Source organism: Lutjanus erythropterus, chromosome 13, assembly GCF_056507025.1.
Source record: "Lutjanus erythropterus isolate fLutEry1 chromosome 13, fLutEry1.hap2, whole genome shotgun sequence".
Classification (NCBI taxonomy): Eukaryota; Metazoa; Chordata; class Actinopteri; order Lutjaniformes; family Lutjanidae; genus Lutjanus; species Lutjanus erythropterus.
This window is the reverse complement of record NC_139329.1, coordinates 28,119,567-28,139,106: the sequence shown is the minus strand read 5'-3', so window position 1 is coordinate 28,139,106 and position 19,540 is coordinate 28,119,567. Positions and strand designations below refer to the sequence as shown.

The following is a 19,540-nucleotide window of genomic DNA, read 5'->3' as shown; positions in this document are numbered from 1 at the left end:
TGATTACCTTGTTATAATGGGACTGTGGACAAACACTGTTTCATGTGTATGTGGATTTAAGGGGAGAGGCTACATAAAATATGATACAGACAGTCAAATATTGTTGAAGATATAGTAAATAGGGAAGCAGCACATTGCAGGCAGCGTAATGCCAGAGGGTTTGTCTCAGGAAGCGTTATTATCATCATCTTATCAACCAAAACTTTGAATTGTTCAAACATGTTTGCACGTGCATTGATGCACTCACACACACGAAACCTCACAAATGACCTCCGTGGCAAATAGAAAGTGACACATTTGTTTGTGTGTATGTTCGTCTATCTGTGTGCGTGTGTCTTTCTACAAAGTTTGGACATGTCACCCCCTTTTTGCCAGTTGACATGATCATTTGATCAGCTGTCCTTGACTCATGACCACAGACAGTTGAATAAGTAGATTGAGCTTTCGCATCTGTAATGATTTAAAGTATAAGAAAATACAGATACACTTGAGTATCACATCATGTTTTGTGATATGATTTTTTATCAGTTCTCAAAAACACTATCATTATATTGTGATATCGTGATCATTTTGGGTTGCATTTTAATCACCAACTGCTGCATAGCAGTATTCTTATCTATCTTCACTGTTTGGATTGCATAAAGTACTCATATGTGTGCATAATTGTGTTTCCTTTAAACCATGACAGTTTTTCTAAATAAGATTTAGAAAAATAGCAATACATCACCTTGCTTACAGTATTGCAGTATATCACAATGTACTGAATCATAGCCTCTGTATCTTGATACATATTGTATCACTAAACTCTTGCCAGTACACAAAAAGAAGTCTTATTGCCAAATGACCCCACTTCTCATTTGATTTAATACCTCAGTATGTTTCCTAATGAGTTCATGGTCTCAATCGTTAAGTTCACATCTTCTTCAATACAGCATGATAACTAAAAAATGATGGTCCCATTCAGAGTAATATAGACAATAAAGCAAGGCATGGGGTGGGGCTGCCATGTGATTAACAGGTTATTCTCAAGTTAAAATGAGTTCAAAACTAAACACTCACAAATCACAAAATGTCACCAGCAGCTCCACGCTCTCGTCAGTACTGCTCTGGTCCCAAAAACCAAAACTTCAAAACTGTTTTCCACAAACAAACAGTGGCCCTGTCTACTTATTCTACTGTCTGAGCTCGTGAGCAAACTTTCCACAAAATCTTGTTTAAGTTTGTGAATCTATTTGAAATTTATGCATCTCTTTGTTATAGGACACTCTCACAGTCACACCCCCCTTTTACACAATCGATATGAACACAAACGCGCAAACATTCACACCCATACACTTGACCTCCATGTCAAATTTTAGCCTCCAACGGCAAAAAAAACCGCAGCTGCCAAACTGTGAGGAAATTTTGGTGAATCGACCAACCGACCGACCGACCAGCTGACGGACAGTGCGATCTACAGAGCTGCTGGTCGCAGCTAAAAATGTGGAATAGGCACCCAGGACAGATTATCATTGCATAACAATCAGCCACCCACACACAGGCAGCCTTTTCTCCATCGGGACATTTATTAACTGCAGTACTTCATACGTTATCTATGTTCTTAAGTGCCCATGTGACCTACATTTGGGAAAAACAAGCCATCCCTTAAAGACCCGTAGTGCAGGGCTGAATGTAAGAGTGCTCCTGTGGTGACTGGTGTCGACAGTTTTAGTCATTCAGTCTCTTCTCTAAAGTTTATAAGTGATGAACGTGTTCCTGCAGCTGCACAAGAGGAAACCACAACAATAACCAACTGCAGTGAGACGGCTTCTAGGTTTTTAGTTTGGACACAGGTTTATATTACGACAGTGAACTTCACTCTTCTTGCAACCGCTTATACTTTATTGTACCACTTGTGCTTTAGTTTCACTTTATTGCAATTCTATTTTGTACTCTTAGTAATTTATTCTTATTCCATTTATTGCATTCATAGCATCAAAAGGAAGTAGAGGAATCAGGTCTTTGACTTTATGGTTTAAGCATGTTGACCAGGGGTAAATAGTTTGAGTGTTATGAAGAGTCAATATTTAATCAAAGCCTGTGAATAAGGATGTCACTGATCGCTGTGAGAAAGATCAGCTGACTGCCTCGCCATATGTCACCCAGCCACCTGTTTCTTGTTTGTATGTGAGGTTGTTAAGTGAGAAATATTTTAAAGCTGCTGCTTTATCTGAGACAAATATTTTATAATTATTGAATTCATAATGTGGGATATTCTATTTTAAAGCAGGTAAATTTGCCTTGATTTATAGAGCATCCCACCTCATATTTGTTTGCTTTTTTGTATTCTTTCTTTATGCTTACTGTAGTTAAAATGTGACAGTATTCATAAATAAAATGGCTTATAACCAAGATAGATTTAAGCACTTCATTTTTATCTATAGTATTTATTAAAAGCTCAAAACATTTACAAGACAGGGACAAATTGTCTACGTATAAAGTTGGTGAATGTCTTTACAAACAGTTGCATATTTGCACATTCAACACAAGCTGCATTAGCATTTGTTTAGAGTCATGTTTCTGCACACCTGAAGAATGTATGTCTAATATCCATTCTCCTTTTAGCTCTGTTTTTGGCCTCCACCACCTCCTAAGGGGAAAAATCTGAAACTATCTAAGAATATGAAGATGAATGGATGTTACAAACAAGCTTAGATAATAAAGATTCTAGTACGCAGAATTGGTCCATGTGATGTACTTGAGTCATTTAAATTTTGTTAAGCTGTAGAAACCACCAAAAATCTGCATCATTGTCCGTAATAGGGGCCCAACACTGGGCACAACTTTACTGTATCGAGTTGTAGCCCTTTTAAAAAATCTAAAAACCTACATTTCAGCTGTGTCAAACCTTGATTATTGTCAGTGATTTTATCTTTATCTCCTCCGTGATTGGATAATAATGATTTAAACAAATAATTGTGGTTACCTTTAATTGGTTAATTTGTGTGACTGACGTGTTTATCTATATCATAAAAGTGGAATTCCAGTTTCACAGTGGTGCAATAATTTGGTTATGATTTTCAAATGATTTATGATTTCATATCACATGAAAAAAGCTTGTGTCTGCTGATTGACTCAGTGTAATAAAACAAAATAATTATGACACTAATGCACTTTTGGACTTTGCTCTTTCAGCTCATTTTGAAGGTTATGTATGTGGAGTCCTTCCCTTGAGAGAAGTCCCACTGTGACAAGGGGGCTACAGCCCAGGAATGTGTAGATAGGCCAGCGAACCCTTTAATGTCAGTCTCAGGCATGTGTTTACACGTCAGGCTTTGTTCAAAGTGCCTCTGTCATGTTTTGTTGTTTCTCTCTTGTGGGCAGACACCAACCTGACTATTTTCTCTGTTTTCATCTCCAAAAGCCAGTGTGCCAGTGTGGTGACACCCTGGTGTTATACTTGGGTGTGAGTGCACTGCAACAGATGGCAAACTGAGGTGTAAATAAAGTAAAGGGCAGGAAGTTTGGTTACCCAGTGTGAGTCGAGACTTCCTCCAAGAGTGCAAACCTGCAGTCTGACCTCCCCTTCCCCCCTCTTTTCTCGTGCTCTACAACACACACACACTACTCCATCTCTTTTAGCTGACCTGTTGTTTCACCTGCTGCGGGCTCACATTTCCCGTGCAAATGCATCCAGCATCAGTCATGAGAAGTAAAAGCAAAAGTAGACGTCAACATATTCCCGTCAATGCTCACTTAGAGACAGATTATCTGTGGGACCTGACAGTTATCTACAAAGATCAAACTCTACTTTTCATAATCCAAGACAACATTCCTGCAATAAATAGTTTTTGTGTCATTTTGAATAGTTTGCTGGGTTAGTTTGAGCTTATTTGTCCACATCATGGCTTCATGACACAGCATTAATAGTATAGGCGTTTACAGCAGGACCCCACACAAACTGCAACAGGAACTCTTTGAACTATCATAATCCTGCAAATATGTAAAACATCAAAAATCTTAAGAAAGTCAAGTAAGGGGCAAGTACTGAAAACTACTGAAACCAGAGATGTCATGCAATTTTCCATGTCTGTCCATGTTAAAAAATGATTTATGCATGTCTGATGTCCACACAAAGGGTTCCGTGCTGTTCACAATCAACCAGAAACTGTTTGTCACACCCTGTGTTTACACAAGACATGGAGTTGGATGCAGTACAGTGAACATGCAAAAGGACATTTTTAACCCTTAGATGCATAAGTAGGGTCAAAATAACTTGGTGGGTTTGTTTTCTTGAAATATGATATGATTAAGTTCTTGTTCATCATATCCATATGGATTCACTTTGGTAAATATTTTAAATGATATGTAAATATTTTTGCTATAAATATATAAATTAATCCCTCATTTGTAAGGATAAGTGTCATGTGTGTTGCTTTGCATGCAAATATAGTAACATAATCATGTTTATTCAAATTATTGTTTTAGAAGGCATGGAAGTGCCACCAGGTTTAAGAAATACTTTTGAACCACAACTTGGATCTGAATTTTTTTTATGTTATAGAAGTGACTTTTCTGAGTAATAATCATTCTTCTGGTTTTCTGTTGTAATGTATGTGAGGTTCATCCCTTTTTTCTAACAAAATCCTTTAAACAAAATATTTTTGGTAGGATCCTTTTCAGACAATTTTCAAAACTTTCCCTTCATAGGATTCCTTAAGACTTTTTTTTTCTCTCATTCAGAACATATTGCAGACACAAAAACCGCCGTGTTTGTTTATGTTGCAATTTGTGTGAGGTTGACCCACACTTTTGGGTAAAATGTCTGGACCATAAAGATGATGATGATACTGTGGCAGAGAGATGGCAATTAAGCTTCGTGTTGATTATGGTAATTGAAGCTGCACTTTGTCATAAGATGTTTTTCAAGTTTGCACCACACCATATTTATGAATGAAGTGGACAAAACAACTTTGAAAATACTGCAGTCCTATTCAACACCATTGCTCACTCAACAGTGACGATTCAAGGCAGCTACCTTATTGTTACACCACTTCTGCTTTTGTGGTAACTTCTTGCACGGCCTCTTGGGATGTTGCAAATTATTTACTTACAGCTATGTGTCTTATTAAATGTTACTGCAGTCTGCTCCTTCTGAAAGTTTATTTCTTGCTTTTTTCTTGTGCGCTCATTTCTAAACCACTTACTCTACTCTGAAATCCCTTTAAACTGTAGTTCTTTTCCACTTACCATATATCTCTATTTGTTGTATCTTACGCATTTATCCAGTGTTTAGACCGATGAACAAAAATATCTTGGGACCATAAAGTAGTTTTTTAGGTTTAGGTTAGGTTGTCTTAGGTGGTTTGTAGGTTGTAACTGTTGCTGAATATACATGCCATTTTTTAAACCTACACACATATTTGGTAAACATATTTCACATTTCACATGTTTTTTTATATGATTGTACCTGAATTTTTAACTGTTTTGTGAATAAACTAGAGCTGCAATGATAATTAGTCAACAACTATTTTGATGGATGGTTGGTCTAATCATGTCATCAATCATTTTTCAAGCAAAAGTGTCAAACATTTGCGAGTTCCACCTTCAAAAATGTAAATGTGCTGTTCTTTGTCATTTATGAGAGTAAATGAAGTATTTTTGTGTTTTGGACTGCTGGTTGGACAGAATAAGCAATTTTAAGATGTCACCTTGAGCTGAGAAATTGTGCAGACATTTTTTTTATTTTATAGATAAATGATTAATCAATAAAGAAAATAAGTTGTGGCCATCAAATAAACCTAAACCGAGCTGAAACTAAACATTAGTTAGGGCTGCAACTAACAATGTTGCTCATTGCCGATTAATCTGTCGATTACTTTCTTGATTAATCGATTTGCTGTTTGGATCTTAAAATGTAAGAAAATGATGGAGAATGTAGATCACCGTTCCCAAAGCCCATGATGACATCCTCAATTGTCTTGATTTGTCCACAATCCAAAGATATTCAGTTTACAGTCACAGAGAAGTAAATAATCCAAAAGGTATTCACATTTAAAAATGGATAGAATGGATAATACAGATAGTTTTGCCTATTTTTAATTACTCAAACCGATTAATTGATTATCAAAATAGTTAGCCATTAATTTAATAGCTGACAACTCATCTATTAATTCATTATTGAAGTGGACAAAATAAGTATGAAAATAATGCATTAACAATGTCATAATGAAGACTGAAGTGAGGAAGTTACCTTATTGTTACACCCCCATTTCTGCTTTTGTGGTCTATCTATGTGAGGTTTCTTTGGATGTTGTACATTTCCTTTATATGTTACTTCAGCCTATTCCTTCTGCAAGTTAATGTCTTCCTTTTTTGCGTGCTCCCTTTTCATTATCAGCCTGTTGCACCAGTGGCAGGTTGTTTGTTAGATCTAAGCGCACTCGATATGATGCATTACTTTATGGCAAGTTTAAAGGACAAACACTTGTTGAGTAAGCCCTGTCGTAACAGTGTCCGGGGACTGACAATCACAAACTTACTGGTCTCACTGCTCCATGCTTTCGCAGCAACCATCTCATGGTACACGGCCAGGGCACCGACCAGCAGGATCGCCCCGAACAGAAGATATCTGCCGTTCCGCCGCAGCTTCTTCAAGGGGAAAAATGCGGAGATCATCTTGTCTCTCGGGCGAAACCTCCTACCGAGTAATTCATCGGTCGGGTCACCCGCTTTGTCATCAGGAGGGGACCGACCCCACCGTGAGCCTGCCACCCACCGCTGCTCCCAGTGGGTGCGCAGCGCACTACCGGCGCCCTGGATATCCCCAGCGCGCACGGCCCCTGGTGGCTCTCATCCCACGGAAAATCCCACCATGACCTGGGACAGCCGGTACTCTACACTGAGCAATCACGATCATCTAAAAGTTTAAAGAAGGTTTCCTGTTGCTCCTTATGGCGCAGTGCTGCTCCTGACCTCTGCTCCTCCCGCTAGTCTTTCACGGAGCGCACACGAAGCGGCACAAACAACAGAGTGAGCGGTGTAATCTCACACCAGTTTTTACTCCACACAACTTCATGAAGACACACTGAAAACTACAGAAACAGAGCGGAACAGGGACAGCCTTACCTTCAAATTAAAAGCCTAAGCGTTACAGTGACAAAAAATACACAACGCTCCCATAGCCATGATTACATTTCGTAAATTTGCTGCATATTGCCGTTAAAAATCCACATTGTGTGTATTGATTCGTTGCATATATGTCAGTCTAGTCTTCACTTGGTACTTTATTTTGAAATCTGTTACCGGAAACACTTTTCTGTTTGTAGCTAGCTTGACAGTACTCGCTCTGAGATTGGAGGGAGGAGTAGGCATGGGCAGTACCCGTCAACCTATACCTCGGGATTTACCTGTAACAGGTACCAGCCACATTTACAAATACTTCATTTATAGTGATTTATTTCCTTGACAGACTTTTGCCACCGCCCATACCGAGGAACGCCTCCAAAAGAGAGCACTATGTCGGCTTTATTACAATAAAGGTAAAGTAAGGTAACAATAAAGGTCGACAACATGGAAAAACGTAGGTCTGTATGCTTCATGACATTTGCAGTAACAAAAAAAATCATATGACTACAAATATTGGTGTTACTACTTTGGACCAAACATGATCCAATACACATTTCTGATAAATGATTACACTGTGTAAAAAAACAGTGTTGACTGAATGAACAACTCTTCACAAAAATTTAATTCCTTTTACATTTTTCTCAGTTTGAAAAGTCAGTTCATTTCACATAAAGAACTTTCACTTCAGCTGCTCCCGTTGGAGCTTCTTTGTTCATCGTGGTTCACAGTGTTTTCATTATTGTGAAAACAAGCTGTCATGACACACAGCAAGTTTCCATTTTGTTTTCTTCAAACTATAAAAAAGAAGGGTCTTCGGAGAGTTTTGACTCTCTAACAGTGCATGCTGGGAAATCTGCTAATATGCTGATCATGTTACTTTAGAAACTTGTCCAGTATATTAATTCAACTCAACATAGGAGTTCATGTTTATATGTTTTGAAGTGTTCTGAAAATAATATACAAAAAATAAGTGTAATTAGGCTTAACTTAAATAACACTTGTGTATTTATCTTAAGTTAGTGAAAATAGATTTGTTTATTCCACTATATTCCTAAATGATCTTTTACAATGTAGCTTGGGGCTATAATTTGTTCAAGTCAGGTTACTGTGTCATTAAAAACATGCTAATCCAAACATAGTAACCTATATCCATCTTTATGTCATTTGATACCATGAAGCAATAGTAGTTTAAAAAATACAGGTTAATTAAACATGTTTAATTATTAGGGAATTACAGGACAATTAGCCTACAGATAAACTAAATGATAATATAATGATAATTTGTTGGGAGTGAATTCATTGTTTAAACCTGTAAACCTGCTGAGACACTGAACTTGCTTGGCCTGGGGGACACTTTTTTTGCAAAACGGCAAGAAACCGGTTCTAGTTAATTATTAATAATAATTGTCAGATTACAATAAACAAAAATTTAAAGGCTCATGACTCATCTTTCTTGGAAATTTAACCTACTTGACCCACAACTAAGTTAGCTTGGAATAAATAAAATACTGTAAATAAATGATTAATGCAATAACTTGGCACAAGGGTTGACACCATATGGTAGATATTTTTCTGCATTTAATAGCTGCACGTGCACTTTAGTTGTAAATGCTTGGTTTACATTTGAAAGATTTATATGACATTAAATAAAGGTGGATCCATAAACATAAACTGCTCCTCCTGGGACAGGATGATCAGTATATTTAAGGTCTTTTAAAGTGTTGAAATGAACAAACTGATATCAACAGACAAAAAAAATCCCACTGTGAATCCATTTATTTTTATTATGAAGTAGAAAATAATCAGCAGGCCGTAGGCGGAGTAGCTCTGCTATGGGGTATCTGCAGAAATCATTTGTTATATTGTTTCATTGTTAATAATGTAAACATGCATGCAATACAAAAATGCCATTGTTGATGCACCTTATATGGATTATATGTCCATTGTGAGTCCGCTCTCTTGAGGTTTATTTGTCTACTGTCACACAAGCAAACAAAGAACAAAGAGATCATGGTTCCTGCTGCTGTGGAGAATAAAATAACACAGACCATCCCAGGTCAGCATTGTTCCTACACCTCCCTTCTTATATAATCTGACTTAATAGTGTCAATGTCACAAAAGAAAACAAAGAACCAAAACAACAAAAAAAACCCTCTCAAGTCAAAGCAAACTTCTAGTTAATCTGTGAATAAATAATTTAAAAGCTCTTCAACTGTGTTTTATCATCCACCTGTAGAGAACAAGCAGTGCTGGGACATAATCACAGCGGAGACAGATCACATCCGTAAACTGACACCGGTGTCCCTGTGAGAGAGCTGGAGGATCAGATCAGATCCTGTTTGTCCTCGGGAAAAGAAGACTGTGACCTCCTGACTAGTAGGTACAGACTAGGTCCAACGCTGTATTAAGAAACTCACAAAATTAATACATAGTGCAAAAAAAAGAGAAAGAAAGAAAAAGACATATTTGTATCATTCAAAATACACAAAAGCCCCCAAATATAAATGTTAGAAATTCCTCCTGTGCAGATGGAAAGTAAACCAGTTGAGGGGTTCCTCTGTGATTATATCCTTTATCAATCTGCCTCAATCTATTGTGTGTTCAATAAAATATCAGAAAATAATGAAAAATTAATTACAAGTCCATTAGACTTACCCACAGTTAACCGCTACATTACAAATGTTTACTTTGTCCAACGCAAAACCCAAAGATATTCAGTTTTCAATTCATGGAAAACTAAGAAAAGCAGAAAAACAATCTTCACCTTGGCAGTCTTCTTAGAAATATTTCACTATGAAAATTATTGAAGCGAGTGGCTCCCAGACCTTTTCCTTCAAGGACTGCTTATCTATCACTGTATAAAGTGACAAACCCTGACTAAGTGACATGTTCTGTGGATATTTCATTGCATATTCAATGCATAACAATAACAGTACAGAACAACTAATAAACTGTACAAGTAATCCAGATAGTGAATGTAATAACTGCAGGAAGAAACAAGTAATTGGATGAATATTGAGCAGAATATTCCCTGTGAATATAGTATGAAAGATGAGTATTCCTGAGAATTTTATGAACTATTTATACAGTTCTCTGTCCAAATACTTTAAAAACTTCATTTAGTTTTCTTCAGAAAATGAACACAATCCTGAAATATAGGCCAAGTATATATATTTAAAATACATTTTCTAAAATCCCTTAAACTCAAGGACTCACTGTGAAGCTTTGGCGACCCCTAGTGGTGGTTGAGAACCAATGATTTCAGACATCTCCAAAATGGCTAAAATTACCCATGCAAATTTGTTCCTATTTTAAGCCCAAGTGTGCAAAACATTACAACTTCAGGTTGAGATTATGCTATAAATTAATATCAAAAGCGTGGATCTCCAACAGGTGGTTCATGACCCCAAGGGGTCCTCAGAGTTACTGCGGCAGGGCCACCAAATGATTGAAATTTTTTACGTTTTTTTTTTCTTTCCAAAAATTAAAATGTCTCAACAAACACACTGATATGAATGCAACATATTATCAGCAAATATAAATTGGCCTTTTTGTAAAAGACAACAAAACCTAGGACATTTAATTTACAGGTTAGCTACATATTACTGAAACACATTGACCAATTATCTCCATTATTAAAAACCAGTTACAGATAAATCTATCATGCACAGTGGAGAAATACACAGAAAAAATATCCAAATTCTGATTTCTGCCTCTCAGATGTGAATATTTTCTGGTTTGACAGTAAACTGAATACTTCTGAGTTATGGACAAAATATTTGAAGACATCATCTTAAGTTTTGGGAAACACTGATCAACATTTTCTGACATTGCATGGACCACACAATTAATTAATCCATTAACTGAGAAACAATCTCATCTTATTTTATATTGAGGTAAACCATCATCACTTTATACAACTTCCCACACTTCTTCAGATCAGTAATTTATAAATACAAATCAGGACGAAAAAATAAGTGCAGCATAGTTTCTGTGAGGAACGGATGAAACAGTCAAGACCATCACACACACACAACATCAAGTTGAAGCTATTGTTTATTGTATCCTTCTGTCAGGGCAGACCAGACAGTGACCCTTCCAACAGAACAAGATAAACTCAGCACACGACCCCACAGCTCCGTTTTAAATTAGCCCCCTAGTTCAGTTTCTGCCCCACTCTCTACAGGTGCTGTTGACTAAAATGAACAAACTGGGCTCTCATCTTCTTGTGCCGTACCGTCTTTAACAGCCTGAATCTGATGAGCCATATATGCACATGTTCATACATGTACTTTTTTACAGTAAATTAAGACTAAAGACTTAACTGTTTATTACTTGAGTGTGTCCAGGAGAAGCTGATTAATGTCCTTTCTAGCTGGTTTAAAATGCACATATTCCAGTTAAGTAATTGTTTGAATTCATCATTTTGAGAACAATACAGAAATCACAAGCACAACACTGGAAAAAAAAAAAAGAAGTACAAAGTCAGTATTTTCAAAGAAAAAGGTGAACAGTCCTGTAGCCTGGGGGCTATAGGGGAGCTCCATATTTAGATTGAGAGAGAAGCTTGAACTCCGACAGCTATTCCAGGTTTGACGTCTTATTACTCCACCTATCCACAGTGCTGCTACATACGTACTTTGGGACACAAGCACTCTAACATTCAGACACATCGGATCTATGCACACAACCATCACAACTCCAGGAATTGATCAGTAGGCCCATGAAAGGAGGGTTGGATGGAGAGCATAAAACGTGAGGAGGGGTAGAGGACAGAAGGGTAGTGCAAGGTGAATGGTCTAGCCCTTGACGGGTGAGGGTTTGAAAATTCTGCGCTTTAACACTTGGATGCACTTTTTTTTTCCTACCCAGAACGCTGTGAAAACACATGCACAGTTCAAAGCCGTGGGTTGAGAGGGTTCAGGGGTGGGGTTGTGGCACACAATTCATTTATTAAAACCACGTCCCACCGTGCCATCAGCAGGGGAAGCCCCACCCGCTCCGCTAGCAGCCACAGCAAAAAAGCCCGGACACAGAGAAAGCCAGAGAAGACGCGCCTAAAATCAGTGCTCTCGTTGACACGCTCTTTGGCGCGCGCACACACACACACATTTCATATACACACACAGTCACACCTTAAACACAAATGGCTGAAGTTACAAAAGTCTGAAGAACAGATGAACCAGAATAGTCACATCTTCATCTACGCCTTTGCTTCGCTCGCAACCTCCTTTTCTCCGTTCTCAATCTCCATCTTGTCATCACCGTTCTCCTTGGTCTCACTCTTCGCTCTCTCTGCTTCTTTCTGTTCACAAAGAGACAAAAGCCAAACCAAATCAGCATTTTGTCACTTTTCAGTAATCCAGTCTCTTTGAAAAACATGCTTATCCCTCCCTCTGGTGGCGGTTGTAAAAAAACAAAAACAAACCCTTCACCTTTGAATCCCTCTCTGCAAATTTCTGGAACATGTTGGCGTAGATGCGTTTGTCTTTCTCGTGCTGCTCTTTGATACGTTTCTGACAAAGAACCACCTGGCAGGATCAAATGAAGGAGAGGTCAGAAAATCATATTTTCAGATATGATACAGGCAACAGCGAGTACATGTCCTTTAAAAAGTCTTAAATTTACATGTACCAAAAAAAGACAGTGTTGAAAAGTATTAGTCTTGCATTCGGCTTGGGAAGTTCTTAAATATTTTAGTTTGAATGGTGTAATCAACAAAAGACGAGCTGTAAAAATGCAGCTATCATCAGTCCAATCTGCACCAGGAAGTTGACTAGATTCATTATGATAACAGTCTGTGTAGGCCACACTCCACCATTTTGCTTTACTTATGATTTTGAACCAACAATATATGCATTTACTCGGAAGAGTACGCCTATATTTTCAGATCTGATGTCTAGCTTTATTGCAAAATTGGTCTTTAATTAACCTGTAGCATTTAAAGTCTTAAAATATCTTATATATAATTTGCTGATACATGTAGACACCCAAGAAAAGATACAATACAATCAAATACAATGAATACCATTAGATTTTTATTGCAGTTTAATCAGATATGTCATTATTCAAACTAGGGCTGCACAAAAAAAAGCCTTATTACAATTATTCTGACTGAAATTATGATAGGATTAGTGAGAATGTTAATTTATGAATCACAATTTTCATTTTTACAGAGAAACAAAAACTATTAAAATCGTGATGAAGTGATATTTGCTTGGGTCTGCACCAAAAAACAAAAAGTATTTTCTCTATGCAGCACTATAGTACCTTATTGTAATGCTCTTGTCTCACATGATTTGGTTCTGCTTCTGCAATGTGGATTTTGCACTTTGTCATATAGTGATTTTAATAATATTGCAATTATTTGTACAGCCCTGATTCTAACATCAATTTGACTTCAACTACATTCAGGAATAGTTTTGGCGTACACTACACTACACTACGCAGAATGTACACTAATAGCCCAACCCACTCAGTAATTACAACTGATGCGTGGTTTCCAAAACCAGTAAATGAGTGCAGCAGCAACATTATTTTTATTTGCCAAATGAGCTCATGCCAGATATAGTAAGACATCTAACAAAGCCTCATGTGGTGTTTCATTTTGGATCGTAGCACAATAAATGCAGCCAAAACCTCAGAGCAATGAATTTGTAACCAACTCAATCATCACGATGGCAAAATCTAAGAAAATAAGAACCACGTTGACTCTTGTTTGGTTTTTTTTTACCCTTCACGACATACCTGGCTCTTGGCAGCTTTGTTGGCAGGATACAGTTGAACAACTTGCTGGAAGTCATCTCTTGCTCTGTCAAACTCCTTCATACCGAACAGCGCCTCTCCCCTCCGGAACAAAGCCTTCTCATTGGATGCATCCAAGTCCAGAGCCTATTATCATGAACAGGTATGATTAAATATTTGCAGCATTTAACCACATGAATAATCAGCAGTTAGTAAAGCACTCCAGCCATATAACAGGAATTAAGGCACTTCTCACTGTAACAGCAACAAGTCTCCAACTACTGAATGAATCATTGACAAATTGTCAAATGTGTGTCCACCTTAAAGATGATTACCTTGTCACAGCTTTCTAGGGCTTGGTTTGGCTCCTGTAGTTTAAGGAAGCACATGGCCAAGTTCAGATGTGCAGCCAGCCGCAAAGCTTTCGCTTTCTTCTCATCCTCCTCTGACAAACCAGATTCATGTTCCAGCCATGACACAATCCTTTTGTACTGCACTGACGCCTGCTTGTATTTTCCCTCCTAAAGCATACAGAATCAATGCATAAGAAAACACGAAAAAGTATTACTCTCTTAATTTTTCTCACAGCTGTGTGCTTTGCAGGGCTGTCCCCAACTAAGACTTTTTTCAGTCGAATCAGATTTGGCTGTACAATGGGAATATTGGACAATCCCCCGCCCCCTTCTTTCACACAGTCAGAAGTAAAAGTGTACATCCTCCTTTAGTCTGGGTACAAAATCAGCACAAATACAAATCAGCCTCTCTCCTCTGGTGACAGCACTGTCATCCACTTTCAACCAAAGCAGAGTTGTTGAGTGTTGGAACTGAAGTAAAATGTTTTTGGTAAGTTTTGTTTTTTTTTCTGTCAAGTTTCTGTCAGTGACAAAAACAAGCACTGGCAAAAATCACCTACCCTGTGCCCTTTACCAGTGCACTCTGGTGAAATGGCTGCTTTCATCACAGTAAGCTCTGTGGTTTTTGTAATTCATTTGTAAAGATTAGTTTGACAAGCTGTTGCATTGCTCTGTGTACAATGATGCAGCTAAAAAATAAGAGCTGAAACTTGTTTACCAACCACTCATTTTGCCTTATCTCACCAATTAATCACCAGCACTTTGTCACGAGGGTTTTATTAATAAGGGCGCCAGCTAATATAAAACTATATTTATGATCCCCATTATTTATAATTCCTCACTGACATGTTTTCCCTGTGTATTTCTGTAAGCTTCTATCCGTTTTACCCTGTTACTGTAATTTGGTCTGACTGACAGAAGGGGAAAAAAAACAATGCTCAACTGGAAGAAGCTCAGTCGAGTCTTTGAATAATGAATCAAATCTTCATCTATCAGGGGGCAGCCCTGGTGCTTTCTAAGTACACCCCATGCATACCTTAAAATACTGTGTTCCTTTCTCTTTGACAATGCTGCTCTGTTCCAGCTTCTCTACCGTGTTCATCTCCCATGATTCCTTTGCCTAAAGACAGCAAAACAGGCATTAAATCACTTCTTAGAGGGGAAAATGTTGCTGTAAACAAATGTCATGCAATTGGCCAATTAAAATCAACATCTGTTTACCTTCTCAAAGGCTGTCAGCTTAATTTTGTATTGCAGTGTTGCTCCGCCAGGAATGTTATACTTCGCATTTCCTGCATTCCCAAAACCATACCTGAAATAAAATACACTTCGCATAAGTTCTCTCAAATGGAATCTATAAATATGTATTAACTGTTGCAGCTAAACTTAAAGCAGCATTTAAATGCAGTGTACTGTTTAAGAATAATATTTTTTTTTGTCATGTCACAGTTTTGAACTCTTGTAATTGATTGTGTTTGCCAAATTTCAGTCTTGTGATCCATTAGTCTAAACACTACAACTGCTTTATAGTCCAATTAAACTCAATTAAAAACTCCAATTAAAGTGAGGAAATTGTCTGTAAATAACAGTTCAGTTTGAGGGATGTAGACAAACACTTAAGTGATCCGACAAAACAAAAAGACACACCACTACAGCACAACAATAAGCACTTGTCTGAGTACATGTGTGATCATACTTGGGCTTCATATTGAAGAGTGCCTCCTCTCCCTGCTCCATAGCCATGATAGCTTTCTCCACTCCAGCTGGCAACCCAAGACTCTCTCCATCGCCGATCTCAAACTTTAATTCCCGCTCATCAAATACACGTCCCTCGCAGGAACCCTCCACAGTTACTGAAAGGAGCAAAAAAAAAAAAAGTTATCTTGAGCTACAATCAGACTCTTGATTTAGCCACAAACTTGTGAACAGGCAGCAGACTGACAGCTGTGGGAAAGTGGCAACTAAAAAGCAAGTGGTGCGATTTCTGTCAATAACAGAAGCATTAAATTTAAATGTGGAGTTCTTATTTTTTAAATTTCAGGATATTTTATAAGTCAGCACAACAGCATTTTTATTATGTGGATATGCACATTTAAGTATCAACCTCTCAACATTTGTGAAACTTCAGGTTGAAAGACACCAGTGACATCAGACTCCAGTAGGTGCCAGTTGTCATGGCGAGGAAAAATGAAGCAAAACTTTTAAGCCGTCAAATCATCCACTTCTGCAGCGCCCAACCCATTGCCCAAAGCAAAGAAAATAAGCTGTGTTGTTGTGCTGTGTTGCTACAAGTACTGTAGACAGGGTCCAAAATTAACACCCGCCAATAATAGCACAGGACCAGGTTTACATCGCTGCGGTTTCTTACACATGCTAGCTGAGACGAATACATCTCTCACTGTTCACCGTACCTATCGTGACAGTGACTCAAATCAAAGGAGCTGAATGTTATACTAAGTGGAACTTTGCCTACAATGTCTGTGTATGTTATTGCCATAGGAAACATCTATTTTACATGCCATTAGAATTGTGGCAACATGCTCTCAATGTTAAAAAGACAACATGCAGATGAGGAGAGAGACATAAAAAAGAGGTCTGTATTTTTGCAAGACAGTTGGCACCCAAATGATTCAGGAGCCAAAAGATCCTGGCTAAAATATAAAGCCAAGTGTAGTCTGTAACATTAACATGATAAACAGCAGGGTTCCATTATAATATTTCCGCACAGACACACACACTGGCAAACCTCTGAGCCTCTCTTGGCTTCTAGAGTTAGCTCAGCTAGCTACAACACAGGCACCACACATTTTTTTTTCAAAGGGCCATAAATGTGCTTCCCATAACGGTCAAAGCTCTTGCAGACTCTCTGTTTCCAGCACGGACACTGTGAGTCTGTTAGCAGCTGCTCATGTCTGATTTGTTCTGACTAGCAGCTCTTTGTGGCTGTTCCTGCTTCAATGAGCGGTGTCCAGTCTGTCACCAGTCACTCTGGTTGGTGTATCCTTACCTCCCATGTCAGACAATATGTGCCACAAGGACACACCCCTATAGCAGTTGTCCTGTGCAAGCTGCATCTTTTACGTAGGTTGGGAAGGAGGAACCTACCAGAATTTGGGAGTGTAGTTAACAAGGATCAGAGTGAGCAGGGTTTTGGGTTGGTTAAATGATGGTGGAGGTGTAGGAACAGTAGGAGTTTAAGTGCAAGTGCAATATAATTAATTGATTGTGTTTTTTATTGAAAAAGGTCAAAATAAAAGCGGTAAATGCAATGTTATCTATTCATAACTGTCTCTTTAAAGTGATGCTAAAGATGAGTTTGCATAATAAAAACTTGAGGTAATTATTTTTTAAATAAACAAATAATTAGCTACTTAAATAATTCAAATAAATAGGTCATAACTCTTCTGTCTCAATGCACGTAAGGTGAAGAGTAGAGATGGCACAATGTCTTTGTCACAATTAATGTAACCAAAATAAATTCAAGCTGAGGGCAGCCTCTGCTCTCCATGAAGGATGAAACTAAAAATGTGGTACAACTACCTTTCAAGCCCACAGTATGTGAGTGTTTGATAGTCTGAAGACAGATTTGGAGTACATCACTTCAGGTATTGCTCAGACTCAGTTCAACACTTTAATCAATCCAATTCCACAAGTTCAGCTTTGTTGTCTTTAAATGGCTTAAAAATCCAGTCAGTGATTTGAAGAAACAAAAATGTCTTATGTAAATACATCCTGAAACACTGGGTTTTCCAAGAGTAGGGATAAATCAAACTTAAAATGTGCATCAATCATTATTATATTTCATATTAGTCATTTCTGGTGATGTTGCTCTTGCTATTTTTGACCCTTGAGAGGACAGTAAATGAAAAATTGCATCCCCTTATAAGCAGGTCAATTTTCTCAATGGTAGCAAAGAAGTGTTTGTGTCTGGATGTGTTACCTTCAACAGCAGCTCCTTCATTCGGCTTGGAATATCCCTGCCCTTTAGTGATGATGCGACGGATGATTCCTCCATCCTCATCTTCAGTTATGTCTTCGCCGTGAAACTCAAACAGTTCCACCTAAAGGCATGCAGACATGTAAATTAGTATCTTAATGTTCAAGCAAATTAAGGATCAACGGACACTATGGATATAATTGAATCTTACCTCAAAAATAAGAGTGGCATTGGGGGGTATCTTGGGTGGGCTGCCTGCAGAGCCATAAGCATACTCTGGCTTACAGATGAGCTGGCTCAACTCCCCCACTTTCATTGTGGCTACACCGATGTCCCATGCCTTTATTACTTGGCCTAAACACAGAGAAAACTGATTACCAACACTGGCTGAGCAACTATGGCAGGTGAATGGTCATGCCTGTGCTTGATATGAAACCAACCTTTGCCCAACTCAAAGGAAAACCTCTCTCCTCTATCTCTGCTGGAGTCAAAATGAGTGCCATCTAGAAGTGTGCCCACATAATGTACAAACACTTTGTCACCGGTCATGGGCAACTCTGTGCCTGTGCCTTCCCTTTTCACCAGCTGGGAAAACATACAGCAAGAAGAGAGTGTTATTAGAGGATTTATAACACAAAATCATCTTTGCAAAAAAATACACGGGAAGCCAGCTCCACACATTTGTGCCCTGCACACCCACCCTGCAGTCTGGTGCTTTGCATCATAAGAGGCAAAGCTGCCAAATCCTTCAGTGTGAATGAACGTGAGCTGTAACGTCTCATTCAAATAATCCCTGTATGTATGTGAGTGTATTTGAATACTAAATCAGCATTAATATCTTTTGCATTTACTCTTTCTCAAAGACTACAGATCCTTCTAGAAACGTGGACCGTTGAGATGGCTAACTGCCCATGTTGTTGACATTTAGGTGATAAGTTAGCTATGAAACCCATGTTAGGAAACACAATCTGTTTATCTTATTTCCGTTATGGTGTTGTCAGCGTTATAGCTAGCTCACATTAGCATTAACTGTTTTATTGACAGCGCATGCGATAGCCTAGCTAACAACCGCTAGCATTAGCCTAGCCGAATGAGTAAACAACAAGCGGTAAGCTAATCCCTCAGCTAGCTAACCAAAACCCATCAATTCACCTTTAAAACACCCCCGTCTTTCTTTGGTGTAATGTCCTCTCCCTCCATTGGGATGGCGTGTTGTCCTTCACTTGTCTGCTCCTCTGCAGTCATTATAGTCATGAAGTAGCTTTCGTGGTGCACCAGTCACACTTGTATCCGAGCAGGATATGCTTCCAGGTTGTTTCAAGTCCACGTTGTCTTGCAGCCAAGCGTCTGACAAGCGCTTAAAGAAGGGCAGAGAATTTTCCAGACATTCAAGGAGGAA

General features: G+C 38.3%; 2 protein-coding genes across 3 annotated transcripts in view; both read right to left on the bottom strand.

The window, feature by feature from the left end:
• Positions 1 to 7,006, bottom strand: part of b4galnt3b (beta-1,4-N-acetyl-galactosaminyl transferase 3b) — a 28,300-nt gene extending 21,294 nt beyond the window's left edge. For both annotated transcript variants that reach the window (XM_084734241.1, XM_084734242.1), the window contains exon 1: positions 6,522 to 7,006. In XM_084734241.1, the coding sequence (XP_084590367.1) occupies positions 6,522 to 6,657 (136 nt within the window). In that variant the 5' untranslated portion in view covers positions 6,658 to 7,006. The remainder of the gene's footprint in view (positions 1 to 6,521) is intronic.
• Positions 7,007 to 11,145: 4,139 nt separating this feature from the next.
• Positions 11,146 to 19,526, bottom strand: fkbp4 (FKBP prolyl isomerase 4). Its single transcript, XM_084734950.1, has 11 exons — positions 19,294 to 19,526; positions 18,582 to 18,726; positions 18,353 to 18,495; positions 18,145 to 18,265; positions 15,901 to 16,057; positions 15,426 to 15,516; positions 15,241 to 15,324; positions 14,187 to 14,372; positions 13,855 to 13,998; positions 12,543 to 12,638; positions 11,146 to 12,412 (listed from the first exon to the last, which is right to left on the bottom strand). The coding sequence occupies exons 1-11, from the start codon at positions 19,393 to 19,395 to the stop codon at positions 12,311 to 12,313; spliced, it is 1,371 nt and encodes a 456-aa protein (XP_084591076.1). The 5' UTR covers positions 19,396 to 19,526; the 3' UTR covers positions 11,146 to 12,310.
• Positions 19,527 to 19,540: the final 14 nt, after the last annotated feature.